This window comes from Hyperolius riggenbachi, chromosome 3 (assembly GCF_040937935.1).
Source record: "Hyperolius riggenbachi isolate aHypRig1 chromosome 3, aHypRig1.pri, whole genome shotgun sequence".
NCBI classification, from domain to species: domain Eukaryota; kingdom Metazoa; phylum Chordata; class Amphibia; order Anura; family Hyperoliidae; genus Hyperolius; species Hyperolius riggenbachi.
The window spans coordinates 111,196,589-111,212,894 of record NC_090648.1 but is presented as its reverse complement, the minus strand read 5'-3'; the positions used below and the strand labels follow the sequence as shown (position 1 = coordinate 111,212,894).

The 16,306-nt window shown below is 44.1% G+C and overlaps 1 protein-coding gene across 11 annotated transcripts in view; it reads right to left on the bottom strand.

Annotated features, from left to right (window-relative positions):
• The window catches only part of CAMK2B (calcium/calmodulin dependent protein kinase II beta), a 267,591-nt gene that overhangs the window by 111,204 nt on the left and 140,081 nt on the right, over window positions 1-16,306 (bottom strand). For all 11 annotated transcript variants that reach the window (XM_068274780.1, XM_068274781.1, XM_068274782.1 and 8 more), the window contains exon 5: window positions 3,152-3,217. In XM_068274780.1, coding sequence (XP_068130881.1) covers window positions 3,152-3,217 — 66 coding nt within the window. The remainder of the gene's footprint in view (window positions 1-3,151; window positions 3,218-16,306) is intronic.

The following is a 16,306-nucleotide window of genomic DNA, read 5'->3' as shown; positions in this document are numbered from 1 at the left end:
TTTAGCAATTGAGAGTATTACCTTCACACGACCAGTAGATGGTGCTATGTGAGGTCAAATATTGGACTAGTTATACTAAATTTAAACAGTTATGGAGAAATTAAAAAGACCAAATGTAGCATTTAGAGCAGTGTTTGGAAACAGCAACTCTTATCCACTGGGGATATGATATGTTCAGATTCTCCACCACAGACAATGGTGGGGGCCATTTCATAGGCTAGATTATAATTTATTTGTGTGACTGGATTTGAGTGACAATGTGACTGATGTTCCTGGTTCATAATGACAAGTATACGCCCTGCCTGATGAATAGTCACTCATAAAATAGCCGTCACAGTTTTACATCAGAGACAGGAACAGTCCAAGCAAAATACATATGTTGGATACTTAATTTATCTACTAGCAGAAAACGCTAAGTGTTGTAATTGGGAATGGTCAGTGAGATGCGAATAGTTTTGAGTTGATGCAGGATTATGCAAATTTTACACGAAAAATTATGCAGGTTGAAAATGGACCAATCAAATTTGACCTCAGCAGGATTTGAGTGGGTCATGTTCAAGCTGCATACATTTGCATACATTTGCATAATGCCACATCAACTTGAAATTAATTGCATCTTATTGACCATCTTTGGTTTTAATAGTTAATTAAGGAAATAATTAAGCAATAATAATAATAATCTGTACCCCTTCACGCCTACCTGGATGCACATTCCTACCATCGCTGCACGCCATCACCCTCGCCTCCCCATGCACTTTGCCCCAGAGCCAGATGGTGTAGGGTGTAGTGAAGGGTGCATTGCCCCACAATGCGCCCCCTCTCACCTGAGCCCTCATGCCATGTCACCCCTCCCACCCCCACCTTGGAGAATACTAACCTTCAAGTCCCTGTGCACAATGTCACAGGAATGTGTGAAACAAACACTTTCTAATATCTGATGGAGACAGTGACTGTAAAACAAAAGCAGCAGACCCACAGGGGACGGGGACAACAAGATGGCACAGACAAGAGGGGAGGGGTCAATTGGAACACAGATTATCCACAGAAGAACAGACATTATGTGAATGGAGAACGAAGGGGAGAGATGCCAAGGGACAATTTAGACAGGTTGTCGGTAAGAATTATGTAGGTAGGGAGGGACAATTTTAGGAACAGACCCAAAAAAGTGTGAGGATACAAAGACACGGACGGGGTCAGTTAGGTGTGGTGGGGACACAGGTAGAATAGTCATGATTGGGATATTCAGGCACAGCATGCGGGAGCAGGTAAATGATGAGACAGTTTGAAGGTTAACAGCATGATTGAGACCGGATACGTCACAACAAAAGAAGTCAAAGACGTAAGGGAGAACACAGTGAGAGAAGGGAGAAGGGACAAGAGGAGAAAAACAGTGTCTTAACATCACAAAACATCACATCAGAAAAGAGGCAGCATGCAGGACTGTACGGGACACATTGTTCATATGCTACAGCTAAACACATCAGCATGGGGCTCTCTCGTGGGCTTATTTACTAGGGAGGTACGAAACGCAATGACTGCATGCAAAGCACCGGGACCCACAAGGGATTCCATCTATTGCTGTCAGATCAGCAATAATAGCATCCATACTGCTGGCAGTGGGTTACTGTATTTGCATTGTCATCACTGCGCTCCCCACTACCCCACTAAATAACCCCATCAGTGGTAAACTACATATTACAGCATAATGTTTTTTCCAGATCTTGCTGGGACTGTGTGACTTCTGGAGACACAATGGAGATTACTTATTACCACCCCTTCAAGGCATAGTCACCGTAGCGATGGTCATGTCTACGAGAATTCACGGAGAAGCATGTGATTTGTTTGATCAGCTGGTAGATTTGCAAAGCTCTGATTTGCTGTGATCACATTCTGCTTTAGCACATGATCGTTACTAGCAAATCAGAAACTTAAGGTGGCCTCTACCAATACAGTTTGTCGAGCGATCATTTATGAACAATTCTTCATATGAATGATCGGATATAATCCCCTGGGACCACTAATGGACAAAACTCTCCCAATATGGAGATTTTTCTCTATTAGTGGTCATTAGTAAACGATTCGTAAACAACCTTCCGGCAAATTGTATCATGAGTGGCCACCTTTACATATCTATCAGCTGACCGAACTGAACACATGCTTCTGCATGAGTTCTCCTAGACATGACCATCACTAATAGCCAGTGTAGCTTCGCTAGACTGAGGCCTTTTTTCCACGGACAGTTGATGGGCAGTTAAATGCCTCTCAAACTCTCACAACTGCTTGCTGCTACCTGGTAACTGCTTGCTGCTGCCTGGCAACTGCTCACTGCTGCTTGGCAACCGCTTGCCAAGCACACAGTTCAACTGCCCGTGGAAAGGATGCCTGACTTACATTGGACAGACAAAAGCTAATGGCTGACTGGATGCTATCACTTTATGGCCTCTTTTCCATGGACAGTTGAACGGTGTGCTCAGCAAGCAGTTACCAGGTAGCAGTGAGCAGTTAACTGGCAGCAGCAAACAGTTGTGAAAGTTTGAGAGGCATTTCACTGCTTATCAACTGTCCGTGGAACAGAGGCCTAACATGGTTTTGTTGTGTTATCAGAAATAAGGAGGGGAGGTTGAGTTGTTGCCCATAGCAACTAGTCATATGCTAGCTCTTTTTTTGCAGCCTACATTATGATCAGTGGTAATGGCTACATTCTACACTGTTACTTTAGCAGAGCGTTAGCAAATAACCTCCATTGGTTACCACAAGTCAGCATGGAGCTGGCTGCAGGGAAATCCCATTGACTGGCTGTTTATGTGTGTCGAAGATTTAAGTGATTTGTCCTGAGACAGAATGTGCAGAGCTAACAGAAAGCACAGTGAGTTACTGGCTGTCGTGATCATCTATCCAATCAGTGTTTTGTGGCTGTGGAGGTACAGAGAAGGATTAGATGCTGCACAAATAACGTGTAATCCCTATTAACATTAAACATTGCTTGCATTTATGTTCTTTCAAGGAACCTATTTCTTGTTTATCAAGCCTGAGTTTATTAAGTGGTGTAAATGACCTACAACAAGACTTATCAAAGTATCTTCATCATGGTTTGGAGGGGGCTTGGGAGAGAGGGACAGGGAGGGGAATTCTAGTGGAAGAGAGTACCCACCTTGCATCTGCTTCACTGTAATATTCTCTTGCCACAATGTCTTCAAATAACTCCCCTCCTGTGACCCTGAAACAAAAGAGATCTGTGAAAGCCACAAAGCGCTCCCAAAAGACATACCGACATCCAGAGCATAAACAGTTTGCATACCATGGATTTAGCATTTTGCCTGTACATCTGTTTTGATGTTGTCACCTTAACGCTTTAAAGTGGGATAGCCAGCCATAAAATCAAATTTCATTTACCCACTGCTCTGTGTTTATTATGTAGTCTACATCCCAACCCTACACTGCATTCCAATATAATCGCAAATGTTTCTGCTGTAATGAATCTTATTTCAGTCAGCTGGGCTCCATTCTGGTACATTACCAGGGAGAAGGAAGCTTGTTAGCTCTCCTCCTACATTCCAGCTCTTCACTAATTGGCTGAGGGCAGTTCAGTGTGACACAAAGCTGAGAAGGGAAATACACCTCACTCCTCTGGAAGAAGCTGCTGAAATACAATCTATGCTGTGCTCACATTTGTTTACAAAGCAAGCTAGATATGAAAGTGTGCTTTCTAGAAGAAAATAAAGAGTAAGGGAGAAAATTACATCAGGAGTGACTTCAGTCAGAGGCAGTAAAGATGGAAATGCCTGGAACAGTTTTCTCTTTATTTACTATATAACATTCACTGAAATCAAAATGTGGACAGTACAACACATATGTTTTGTAAGTAGAACAAGTATTTATCTACTTATATACTGTATGTGGTTTTTTTTGCCTGGGATAGTACAGCTGTCCCTGCTGCTTTAAGGGCTCAATCTCAGTACACAACACATGCGCAAACGCAATTTCATGCATGTGTTCCCGACGCTTTGCATTAAAGTGCAAACGTCATCAGGTGCAATGCATTACATCCCAACGTGAAAACGCGTGCACCTTGCTACTCTGTAACGTTCCCAGCTGCGCTGTACTGTGAATGGTAACATACAAGTCTAGGGACTTTCATGTTGCCATGTGGATCGCACACTATGTGCAATGCGTCATGACTGACAACAGCGCACATAGGGCCATATGCAATTCACTTTTTCTCCTGTTTTCTCCTAGGAGATAGTTTTTCATCTTCGATTTATAATAACTTTTTAGCACTTTGCAATGGAAAAAGGACCAAAAAGTAGCTGAAAAAGTACTTTAAAAATTATTTTGAGGGTTTGTTTGCTTGCTGGTGGTTTACAGGGCATTTTATTGACAAGCTTGAAAATAACACCAGGAGAAAACCCTGTCTCCCCAACAGTGCATGTTTTGCAGGAAACCACACATATTCACAGGTGAGGTAGTGCCTCAGCAGAGCTGATTTTAACCAAATATGCACCGTTGGTGGGCCTTGAGGACAGGGTTGAAGAGTACTGCATCAAAGTGAACTTGTAACATACATTGTCTAATGTATTTATACTATAACTGCTGAATAGCAGAGACTTTGCTGAAAGTGTCTTTATTGCATAATGGAATTCTTCTCTGTTGCCTGAGTGCCCCCAAGGTCCCTGGTGGCCTGTTGACATGGGACAATGATTGGACAGCCAGTTTAGCCACACCCCTCATAAAGTTAAAATGAATGCAGAAGTCCTGAAAGCTGAACATTTTAAGTCAAAGTTAAGCTGAGCCTGAGGCCCAATATCAGTAGTATGAGGGGATCAAAGAGATTTTTCGGTAGAGAAAAAGTGATGTCACACAAGAAAACAAAGTCCCCATCCCAGAAGCATTGTTGAATATTGATGCATGGTCACACACAAGTGTTTAAAGTTGGAGACCAGTCATAGTGATACAATACAAACACCTGAGGTAAGAATATAACATGGCAAACCTTTATTTAGATATAATTTAAAAAGGCAGAGGGCATATTTTCCCACTGTAACCCACAATTATTAACAACAAAATACTACCTAAACCTTCTTCAGCTGAAAAAATTCAATAAACGAACAAACAAAAAAGTGGCTAAAGAAAGCTGTCCTTATTTACACAAAAACTGTCCACATCAGGTAGTTATGAGCATTCAGTGGTATTCCGTGTAATAAAAAAAAAAAAACACAGATTGAAAATGACTATCCTCGGTGTGTTTCGTGGATCAAAAAATTGCTTCTTTAAGAGTAAAATTGTTTCAGGAAACATATTGTCGTGGAAGTAAACGGTACTAGTAACAGACTCCTAGTTATACATCCACCTTGCTAAAAGATCGCGTGCGTCGTTTAGCTGGGTAGTTTCTGTTGGAATGTACTATTCCAGTGGTGTAAGATCGATGTATCTCTACTACTGTAGCCTAGATTTAGGACTGAGTTATTTAGTAGTCACCATGCAGCATCCCAATGTGGACTACCTAGCTAGCAGAACATTTAATAGCAGTAGCGAACTCAGGCAGTACATTAGACAGCCTCATTAGGGGCTTTCAGGTAATTGTAAATACTTGTCTCTGACAGGTTTACTTTGAAGAACCTTATGTACCTCTTTATAAAGACAAACAATGTTGGCTAAGTATTCCCTGGCTGCTGTGCGCCACATTAATTCATATTCTCCTGACATATGTAGATTAATTACCAGTAAACCTTCATTTATGTATGAATGTTTTTTAAAGAATTCATAATATTTTTATATAAGTACAATACATTTTCTTGAACATTTGTTAAATACACAGATCTGACATAAATATGATATATTTGCTGAAACTTTGAACTGCCATGACAAATCTATTTTAATAAGCTCAGTCTACCCCCTGCTGCACACACACATTCCATTGAAAAAGTGTAACATATCTAATTAAGCTATGTGGGTGTATGACTTCATATGCATGGCAAGTAGACTTTACATATTGTTGCCTAATATCAGATGAAAAGCAGTTCTCCAGTTCCTCAGACCTGTGGTGTGTGACCACCACTGGCCATCCTTCACATGGGGCCCCCTGATCCTTTCATGATCCTTACCAGGGCCTCATAATCCTTACCAGGGCCTCATGATCCTTACCAGGGCCTCATGATCCTTACCAGGGCCTCATGATCCTTACTAGGGCCTCATAATCCTTACCTAGCCTCATAATCCTTACCTAGCCTCATGATCCTTACCAGGGCCTCATAATCCTTATCAGGGCCTCATGATCCTTACCAGGGCCTTATGATCCTTACCAGGGCCTCATAATCCTTACCTAGCCTCATGATCCTTACCAGGGCCTCATAATCCTTACCAGGGCCTCATAATCCTTACCTAGCCTCATGATCCTTACCAGGGCCTCATAATCCTTACCAGGGCCTCATAATCCTTACCTAGCCTCAGGATCCTTACCAGGGCCTCATGATCCTTACCAGGGCCTCATGATCCTTACCAGGGCCTCATGATCCTTACCTAGCCTCATGATCCTTACCAGGGCCTCATAATCCTTACCAGGGCCTCATGATCCTTACCAGGGCCTCATGATCCGGCCCTTACCAGGGCCTCATAATCCTTACCAGGGCCCCATGATCCTTACCAGGACCTCATGATCCTTACCAGGGTCCCATGATCCTTACCAGGGCCTCATAATCCTTACCAGGGCCTCATAATCCTTACCTAGCCTCATGATCCTTACCTAGCCTCATGATCCTTACCAGGGCCTCATAATCCTTACTAGGGCCTCATAATCCTTACCAGGGCCTCATAATCCTTACCAGGGCCCCAGGATCCTTACCAGGACCTCATGATCCTTACCAGGGCCCCCATGATCCTTACCAGGGCCCCCATGATCCTTACCAGGGCCTCATAATCCTTACCAGGGCCTCATGATCCTTACCAGGGCCTCATAATCCTTACCTAGCCTCATGATCCTTACCTAGCCTCATGATCCTTACCAGGGCCTCATGATCCTTACCAGGGCCTCATGATTGTTGATTCTTACCAGAAAATAAAGTGAGCTTAACACTAAAAACTTAAATACCGAAGGGGAGGGTGCTCAGGCAGAGGCAACACTGTGTCACTGGTTCAACTTCCTGTAACTCTTTGGGGCTGGATTTATAATTTCCTACCCCTAGCCCAGCTTTCTTGTGGCTCCTGTTACATGTGCAGTCATTGCTCTCCCATTCTAAGTGCAACCCCCTCTTGCATGTGTAACATCCATGGTCAACAGCATCTCTCCTTCATATATGGCTCATTTAGGCAGTACCAACCCTGTTCCATGTGTTCCTTCCCATTTGGAGCTTCCTCTTCCTTATGCAGCAGCTCTACTTCCATGTCCAGCCGTCCCACTATGCAGCAGTCGCCCAAGGCCCAGGTCTTTGTGGCCTTTCCAGACATCCGTCCCTGCGACCTCTTCCACATGTAACCAAGTACAGCAGCCCCACCCTTTTCTGTACAGCTCCCTTGAGCAGCAGTTGCCCTCTTCCATGTGTTGATCCCCATTTGCAGCCTATCCTCTTCCATGTTCAGATGCCCTTTTGAGCCCCAGCCACTCTAGGCGTGACCTCTGTGGCCTTTCCAGAAGTCTGGTCCTGGGCTTGGGGTTATATGTGCATTAGCAGTATGTGCAAACATACATTCTGTGCAGAAAAAAAAAAACCCTAAATTGTAAATAGTTCACCTTAAACTACTGCTGTGGATGCTATATGCCAGGACTATATGACAATGATGTCACTGCGAGACAGGTAGTAAAATTAAATCTCAAGCTGATTGGTGAAATAGGTGGGACTGCTTACCTGTCCAGGAAATGGCCTGTATCTGCCCTTGGAGAGCCAAATTGTAGCGTGGAACTGGTGTTACCCTCATAAATGATAGCTTATCATGCCTGCTTCTGAAGAGACCTGATCACTTAGTTGCTCACCAGTAGTTTCTAAACCATGGGTGCATTTTAGGCTGTTTTTTCACTTAATTTTTACATTGCAGTGGAGGTGCTCCTGCCGCATCACATCACATTGCAAAAAAATGTAAATTGTATGACCCCCACGGCAGAGCGCCCACATGGTCATATGTATAGGGCCGCCCCCACTCAGTGACGTACTTCCTGCTGGGCAGGAAGTGCATCACTGGGATTCCCATTGGTCCCATATGCGCACTCGATGCACCGTGCTCTGTCATTTACACTTACTGCGTCACCCAGAGACTTCCATTACCCCAAGCTCTGTGTGTCACGCGGTGCTTGTGGTAACGTGCTACAGCCCTTGCGTCAGATCTGATACTTACGGCGCACCGATATGGACCGCAATAAGTGCGCAAGTTTACATTGACTTTCATTGCTTTTGCAGTCCCTTGTGATGGCAACCTAGGTTTCACCTGCAAGTGTAAACGGGGCCTCAAACTTAATTAGGATCACTTGAAGATAGTAAAGCGGAAAAACTAACTATGAAAAACTAACTATAACAAGTAACTTGTCTATATATCTTATCTAAAGTTTAGATAGTTTACACAGCAAATATAGCTGCAAACAGCTTCAACAGTTTATGATTATTTATTCCTGTGATACAATGAGAGCAACCATGTTCTGTTTGTCACATTACACACAGGCAGGCTGATCTGCATCTCCAGCCCTCAGCCTGTGAAAACTTCACTCCCCTCTCCTCCTCCCCTCTGCCTCTGAAATCTCTGGCTAGTAACCTCCTCCTCCTCCTGCCTAGACTGAGCTCCCATAAGCCCTTGCTACTAAGGCTCAGAGTGCCAAAGCACTCTGCAGAAGCTGTAGGTGGGGCTTGTTTAGTTTATATAAAATTAGAGTATTAAAACAAACCAAAAAAAGTATTTGGCTTGAGAAATTCCCTATAAACTATATGAAAGGAACACAATTATGCAATGAGTAAAAGTTTATCTCAGATCCACTTTAAAGCCTCATCTACACGCCTAGATGAGGCTCCGATCTGGCGGCTCGATTAGCCGCCGGATCGCCTCTTCCGCGTCCCCGCTCGCCCGCGCGTGCGCCGGATTCAATACCCGCTCGTCCCCGCGCCGCGCCGCTTATCTTCCGCTCGATTCCCTGCCATTGTCCGCTCGTGGGGAACGAGCAGGGAATCGGCGGTAGCAAGATCCGACCTGTCGGATCTTATCAATCGAGCCGCATCAGCGGCTCGATTGATAAGCCACATCGCCGCCTCATCTACGCGTGTAGATGAGGCTTAAGGGACAGCTGAATAGGCATAAGAAAGAACGAGTGATACTTGGATTTAGGAGGGGTGGAGGCGGTTAAAGTCTCTATCTAATTAAATGCGCTTTGGAAGCCACACACTAGATTATATATGGATTGAGGAATGCTGGTGTTACTGCAGCACCTGCTTTCAATAGAAGCCCAAGGGGAGGGTGAGCAGCATAAATTGGGGGGACAGGAATGAACAAAGGGGTGCACATGTCAGGATAGAGGTATACCAAGACATGCATGCTTGTTCGAGGAGCAGCAAACTTCTAAAGTAAAGGATGGAAATTGACAAAGATGTGGGTGTAAGGAAAGCACAGACCTCTCAGAGGAGGAGGCAAGATTTAGAAGTAATGGGATTACGTATGCTATGTGTGCGATTACTGGAACAGAAGTATGGAACTGCATCTGAAGAGGTGTCACTGGTGGCTTGTGGACAGGAAGGATGCAGTGATGGCTGTGGGGTAGTTTGCAGCGATACATCAGGGCAGATGGGTGGGAATGCTGTGTGTGAGGTCAGCACAAGAATAGCAGAGGTGGCTGCAGGGGAGGATGGAGATGCAGCATATAGCAGAAACACTCATGTCTTGTCTTCATCTAACGCCCACAGAGCTGTAACACCAAACACAGCCTGGTGTATTTATAGGCTGCGTCCCCCTCCTCTGTGCCTGCACCAAAATCCTCTGCAGGAAGAGCAGGATGGAGAGTGCTGTTATTCCACCAGCAGTTCTCTATAGCTGCCTTCTCTTCTAATGCCAGAGACATCGATTTACAAACCAGCTTATAAGAGATGTTACAGTAGTTCGCACCCTCACAGGTTATATGTAGTGTTAAAAGAAAGGCCAGTCCAGACAAGTTTCAGCTAAACTACGCTCTGCTGTGCTGCTACTGGGTTCTACTGCCTCCCCTAAGGAGAATATACTTTCAGTTACTGTATTTAACATTTATTACAGAGTTCATGGTATGTATATGGAGTGTGGTATAGTACTGTATTAGCTGGGCCTATTTTTAACATTGAGTCGCAAGTAACCATAAAGCGTGTTTATCCGGCATCAGCTGATCCCCGCACACCTTTGATGGATGTTGCCCGTCGTGGATCGGGAGCTAATCCTCTTAGGTGACATCGCTGGGCCGGCTGTCAGCGGTGTAGCGGAAGGGCCATGGAAGGACAAAGAGCAGTGCGTGTGTGACGTCACATAGCAGCTGGGGGAGTGGCGCGAACAGGGCGGTGGAGCCGAAGCTGGAGTTGGAGTCAAGGAGTCGGAGCAATTTTGGGTACCCGGAGTCGGAGTTGGAGTCAGATATTTTATAAACTGAGGAGTTGGAGTCGGAGTCGGATGATTTTTGTACAAAATGTACAGCCCTGGTAAGTATTAGACTAAGGAGTCGGAGTCAAGGAGTCGGAGCCATTTTGGGTACCCGGAGTCTGAAGATTTCTGTACTGACTCCACAGCCCTGGGTGCGAACAATGTGATCAGCTTCGCTTGGGGTGAGTAGATCCACCAGGCATATCGATCACGGCTTAGGGCCGGGGGCTGCCATACACATGTCTGATTTTAGGCTAAAGCGGTAGTTATCGGACGACTTAAGTCAAGCATATGTACGGGCCTTTTGTGCCAGATAAACAAGACTCTACATGGATGGATGGATAGATAGAAAACAGATTGCATTCACTACTGTGTGGCTAAAGTAAGTCCTCTATAGCATCTTCAGGTGCTTGTACCTAAAACAGGTGACAACTCACATGATTACATACATGCTTCTGTATTGGCACTAACAAGACTGTACAGCAGATGACAACAAAAGCCCTGACTGTTCCATGTGTCAGAATACACTTCCTCTAGACCAGGGATGTCCAACTCCAGTCCAGTCCTCAACAGCTGAAATCCTCACATAGTTCTGGCACAGCTCAAATTAATCGATGGGACTGATTCAGGAAAGGTGTGGTTCATCAAGTAGAACATTTCTCAGCCCATCCTAAACAATGGCATTGATATGGCCCTTGGGGACTGAAGTTGGATATTCCTGCTCTAGACAAGACAGAATGGGCACAACTGCTACAAATACACACACATCGGAGACTGACTGATTCCTTATGTGTGGCCATAGATTGCCCAATAAATACAAGTTGTGAGCAACACTCCTGATTTCACCTTTGATGGTCAGGCAATCTATGGTTTTCCTGTGGGCCATCTGTGGGCCATGGACTAGCACCTCCAGTGGCCATAAGCACTTACTGCACACAGAGATTTTTCAACAGGAACATATATAAAGTGCTACAGATTGCAAGCTGTCTCTGTTAGGAAAACATCTTATCTCTTCCCCAAATATAACAGGTGGCTTTTTGAATCAACAGGGACGTTCAGGAGCTCATTTTATTTCACATTCATTTTGCTTTTCATTTCATCAGCCTGCCTCTCTGGAACTATAGCTCGTTATGACATGCAGTTTTTACTTATGGTAACCTCTGAATATGTCGGTTTCATCAAGTGATCTATTTATTTCACCCAGCTCGAAATAGATTTACTTAAACAATTACGATGCTCTGAAGTGCCTAACACTCTCTAGCGAACCCCTTGATAGCTTCACCAGCACAAGCGCTGCTGGAAACTCTGTCACATCTCTTTTATTTTATTGTGTGTGACTTGCATAATTTATTCACACCTCCAGAATGCATGCAGTGACCAGTGCTGTCATAGTTCCCTTTCTAGAGACATGATCATCAGAAGGCAAAGGAATTGCTGGCTGGTTGTGAAATCTGTCTTAAATGACTCATCTGTCTCTTAAAATAAAACAAGTGCAAAAATATAATAATTATGACCTTCTAGAAAGCATTTGTGTGATTTTTTTCCCTCCCTAGCAGTTTTGCACCATGAGTTTCATCAATGGAGAGCTTACTTTTCCACCATTACTAGCTATGATCTCTGACCAACCCCCCAAAATACTATTTACCTTCTATGCCATAGCTTTTTCCTAAAGGAGGTTTCCCTACGCATAAAAAGCTATTGCTGCTCCATGACTAAACAAATCCCCCCTCCAATGATATTAAACCCAACAGAACATCCTTCCTCATGTAAAACTATACCTCCTACATGTCCCAGCAATGCCCCCCCACCAACATAAAATACTTTCCTTACACTGTAGCAGTCTCCACCAATATAATTTTCCCATTGTAAAATCTGTACCCCATGCATCTCTTAACTCCTTTAACTTCTTGGTGACCGCATCACGCCGATGGGCAGCCCCAGGACCGCCTAATGCCGATGGGCGTAAAGTCCTGGGGCAGAGATTTGCAGGATCTCCACTTGGATGACGGAGCTCTGCTGATGCCTATGACAGCCGATCACCGTGATTGGCAGGCGGGGGGAGGGAGGGACGGGTAAAAAAAAAAAAAAAGGAAAAAAATAGGGAAATGTATTTAAAAATGAAACAAAAAAATATTTATAAAAAAAACAAATAAACATTGGGGGAGCAATCAGACCCCACCAACAGAAAGCTGTTAGTGGGCAGAAAGAGGTGGGGGATCACTTGTGTGCTGAGTTGTACGGCCCTGCAACGAGGCAGTGGCCTAATTTATAAAAAATAGCCTGGTCACTAGGGGGGTTTAAGCCTGTGGTCCTTAAGTGGTTAAAGACCCTAGCCTCTCCCCAAACATAAATATTTATTTTCCTCTTTATGTCCACCTCCCAGTCACCTAAATCTTACCTTTCCCTGAGCCCAATTGATAGAAAATGCTAAAAATACTTACCAAAGTAAGAAGTCCAGTGCCAAAATCACTTGTGCTGCAACTACGCAGCATAGGTACTAAGATTATACTAAGTGCTGTGTAATCTGGGTGCACAAAGCTTTGGCACCAAACTCATTCGGAGCAGCTGTCTTTGGTACCTCATTCTTAGGAATGGAACTCCCATGGCCACAGATTCCAATGCGAAACACCTCTGTGCTGGATAGATCTGCCTTGTTCTACAAATGGCAGCCTAATGGAATGTACAATATGCTGCTTTTAAAATAACCAGGTTGAAAAGAAGGTTCGCAGATCTTTTCTTGGGGCAAAATCAGTAATGCATTATGATGTTTACTGTCGCTTACTGTCATAGTAGCATGTAAACCGTTTAAATGCACAATGGCCTCAATTCACTAAAGGCAGTTTGGTAAAATAATTTAGAATGGTAAAAAATACCACATTCGGTATTTTACACTCTTTTTCCAAATTCACTAAAGATTTTTCGCATGAGGCAGAAGTTCGGTAATTTACCAAACAAACATGCCTCAATTCACTAAGCCCTGCTCAGTGTCACTTACCAGCGTGTAGCAGGTCAGTGCTGAGGCAGGGAGCTGTGTTTATGAGTCTGGGTTTTCTGTCCACTGCATCTCTGACATCCCTTTAGATGTGCTGCAGCCACCAGGGGGAGCTCTTCTATATGACAGTATATGGATTTTCACATCTAAAGGGATGCAGAAAAGCCTCATAAAATGTCACCTTCCCCTGCACTACTCCAGTGAAGACCCGCCTTCCACCATGTCAGATCAAATCAGCTTGAGAAGCAGGGCTGTGTGGATCTCCCTATTGGCTGCATGGCTCTCCCTATTGGCTGTATGTCAAGTTATTATATGGAGAGAGCATGGAGAGAGCATGAAGAGAGAGAGTGATCTGCTGGTCAGAGCTAAAGAAAATTATTTAACACTTTTGCCGAATTTATCGAATGCATAAATCTTTGTGAACTGCACTTTCTCGACATTTCCTGAGGCAATTACCGCACAAGTCGGTAATTTACCTCACTAGTCGGTAATTCTAATTTTCTGTGCAGCAATAGGTATAGTGAATTGGAATTTGGGACGGTGTTCGGTAAAATCATCTGTTTTAGCATTACTGAAAGCGGTAATGCTTAGTGAACTGAGGCCAATATCTCTCCAGCAGCCTTTCCGGCGGCTGCTGGAGAGATACATAGAGGGCGCACTTCCATTATGCAGACTGGCCAAGACTGACTAAAGTTACAGGACCCAGTACAGAAGACGGAGAAGACTGAGGATGGCGGCGTGGGAACGATCCGTGCGCATGGAGCTGGAGGAAGCCCCAGGTATGTATAAAACATTTAATTTATCTCAGCTCTGGTACACTTTAAAAAAATGGTGCAGTCTTCAAATGCTGTTCTTTTATGAAAGTAAAGCATAAGCAAAATGAACAATAGGTGTATTGGGCAAAATATTTTTTTTACCCACCACCATTACTCATTCATACAAAGGTTAAAACTAAAACCATGACACAACCCATTGTCAGGAACTAAGAGACTCATCATACCTGCTTTGTAAGCGGCTGGATAGGGTACTGGATAAGTACTCTGCCTTTGATATGGGAGACCAGGGTTCTAACCCTGGCTAGGGTCAGTACCTATTCAGTAAGAAGTCCTTGGGCAAAACGTCCTGCACTGCAGGGTGGCCTCTTGAGTGCGCCCTTAGTGGCTGCAGCTCTTGAGCACTTTGAGTCCGACAGGAGAAAAGTGCTATTCAAATGTTAGGATTATTTTAAGCAATTTCTATTAAAATTCAATGTTGTAATCCATGTCAATTTTGCAAATGTCTAAAATGTTTAACTTCTTATGTAATTTTACTGTAAAGGATAAGTGGACGTGGCACTGTATCATCTTAAATCTGCCTCTTATTCTCTGGCTGGGTACAAAGTGGCATACAGTGGCTAAAACATACACTGTTTACATACACCCTCCATCCCCCGCATCAATCCCATAACTCACTCTGCACCTATTATACACCTAGTATACTGTACTTAGTTTGATCCTACCCCCTCCCTTTAGATTGTAAGCCTCTGGAAGGGTGTCTTCCCCCCCTCCCCTCCCCTCCTAGTGTATACAACTTGATCATGAAAGCCCTTTATTGGGTACACTTCCTGACAGACTTGAACTCGAACTAGGTGGTCTCCAAAGACTTAAACTCCATTGCATGATCTTGTACTTTATTGTCTGTCTCCCTATCTATCTATAGTCCATTGCTGTGTAATATATTGGCGCTTTTGAAATACAATACATAATAATAACAATAGATCCTCCTCTGGATACACTGCTGTGTTATCCAGGCTAGTATGTGAAATGGAACATAGAGGCATCTTTACAGAGCATGCTAATGATACATTTAGCTGCTGTGGCTTTGAGCCAGTACTCTTTCTCATAACACTACAGTAAAGAATCATCCCCCAGAGTTAGTATTAATAATGTAACAGAGACATCTGCCCTACTCTCCTTCCTCCCTGTATCCCTGCAATTCCAGGGCTGCTTACATAACCAATGTTAAGGCATCGGGACAGGAAGTGAAAGTATCTCGGCAACAGGCATGGAGACAATGAAAACTACAGTATGTAATTCAGGCTCTTCTCTTCACTGCTAAAAATCATTTCTAATGCCATGTGAATCACGATTGGGAAGATTTCTGTTCCCTTCTACCAACGACACCTGTCGCTGGGAAAGGAAGTAATGGGGAAAACATGCTAAATAACAGGGATGCTTTACAAAGGGTCTACGTAATTATTAAAAACTAGTGACTTAGCTCGTTTAAAAATGGGCTAGGTCTGTTACTAATGCCACCGCACGCAGCCCATCACACACGCGCGTGCACCCGCTGCGCGTGCACGCCCGACGCACGCGCCCGCCGCGTACACACGCACACCCGCCCCTTCTGGCCTGGCCTCCTCCAGCTCTCTGCAGTGTCTCTGTGTCTGTCCCTGCACATGCGCAGTGCAAAAAAAGCAGTGACACAGGGACGGACGCAGGGACATTAGGGTTTTCTTATATAGGATGACAATTAACAGTCATACCAGGACTCCTTGCTTTCCTTGATGGGTCAGATTATGGAGGGCTCACTGCTACCCCTTTTGCTGAAGTGAGATTTGCTCCTATACTATGTTTATGTGAGGTGTAGATGGTTGCTATCTGTTTTATATGTTACTTATTATTGTGATCATCATTTAGTCCTGGACATTAGGAAATTCTCCTGCTACACTTAATATCACAGTCTGTAGTTTATACTGTGTTGGTATAT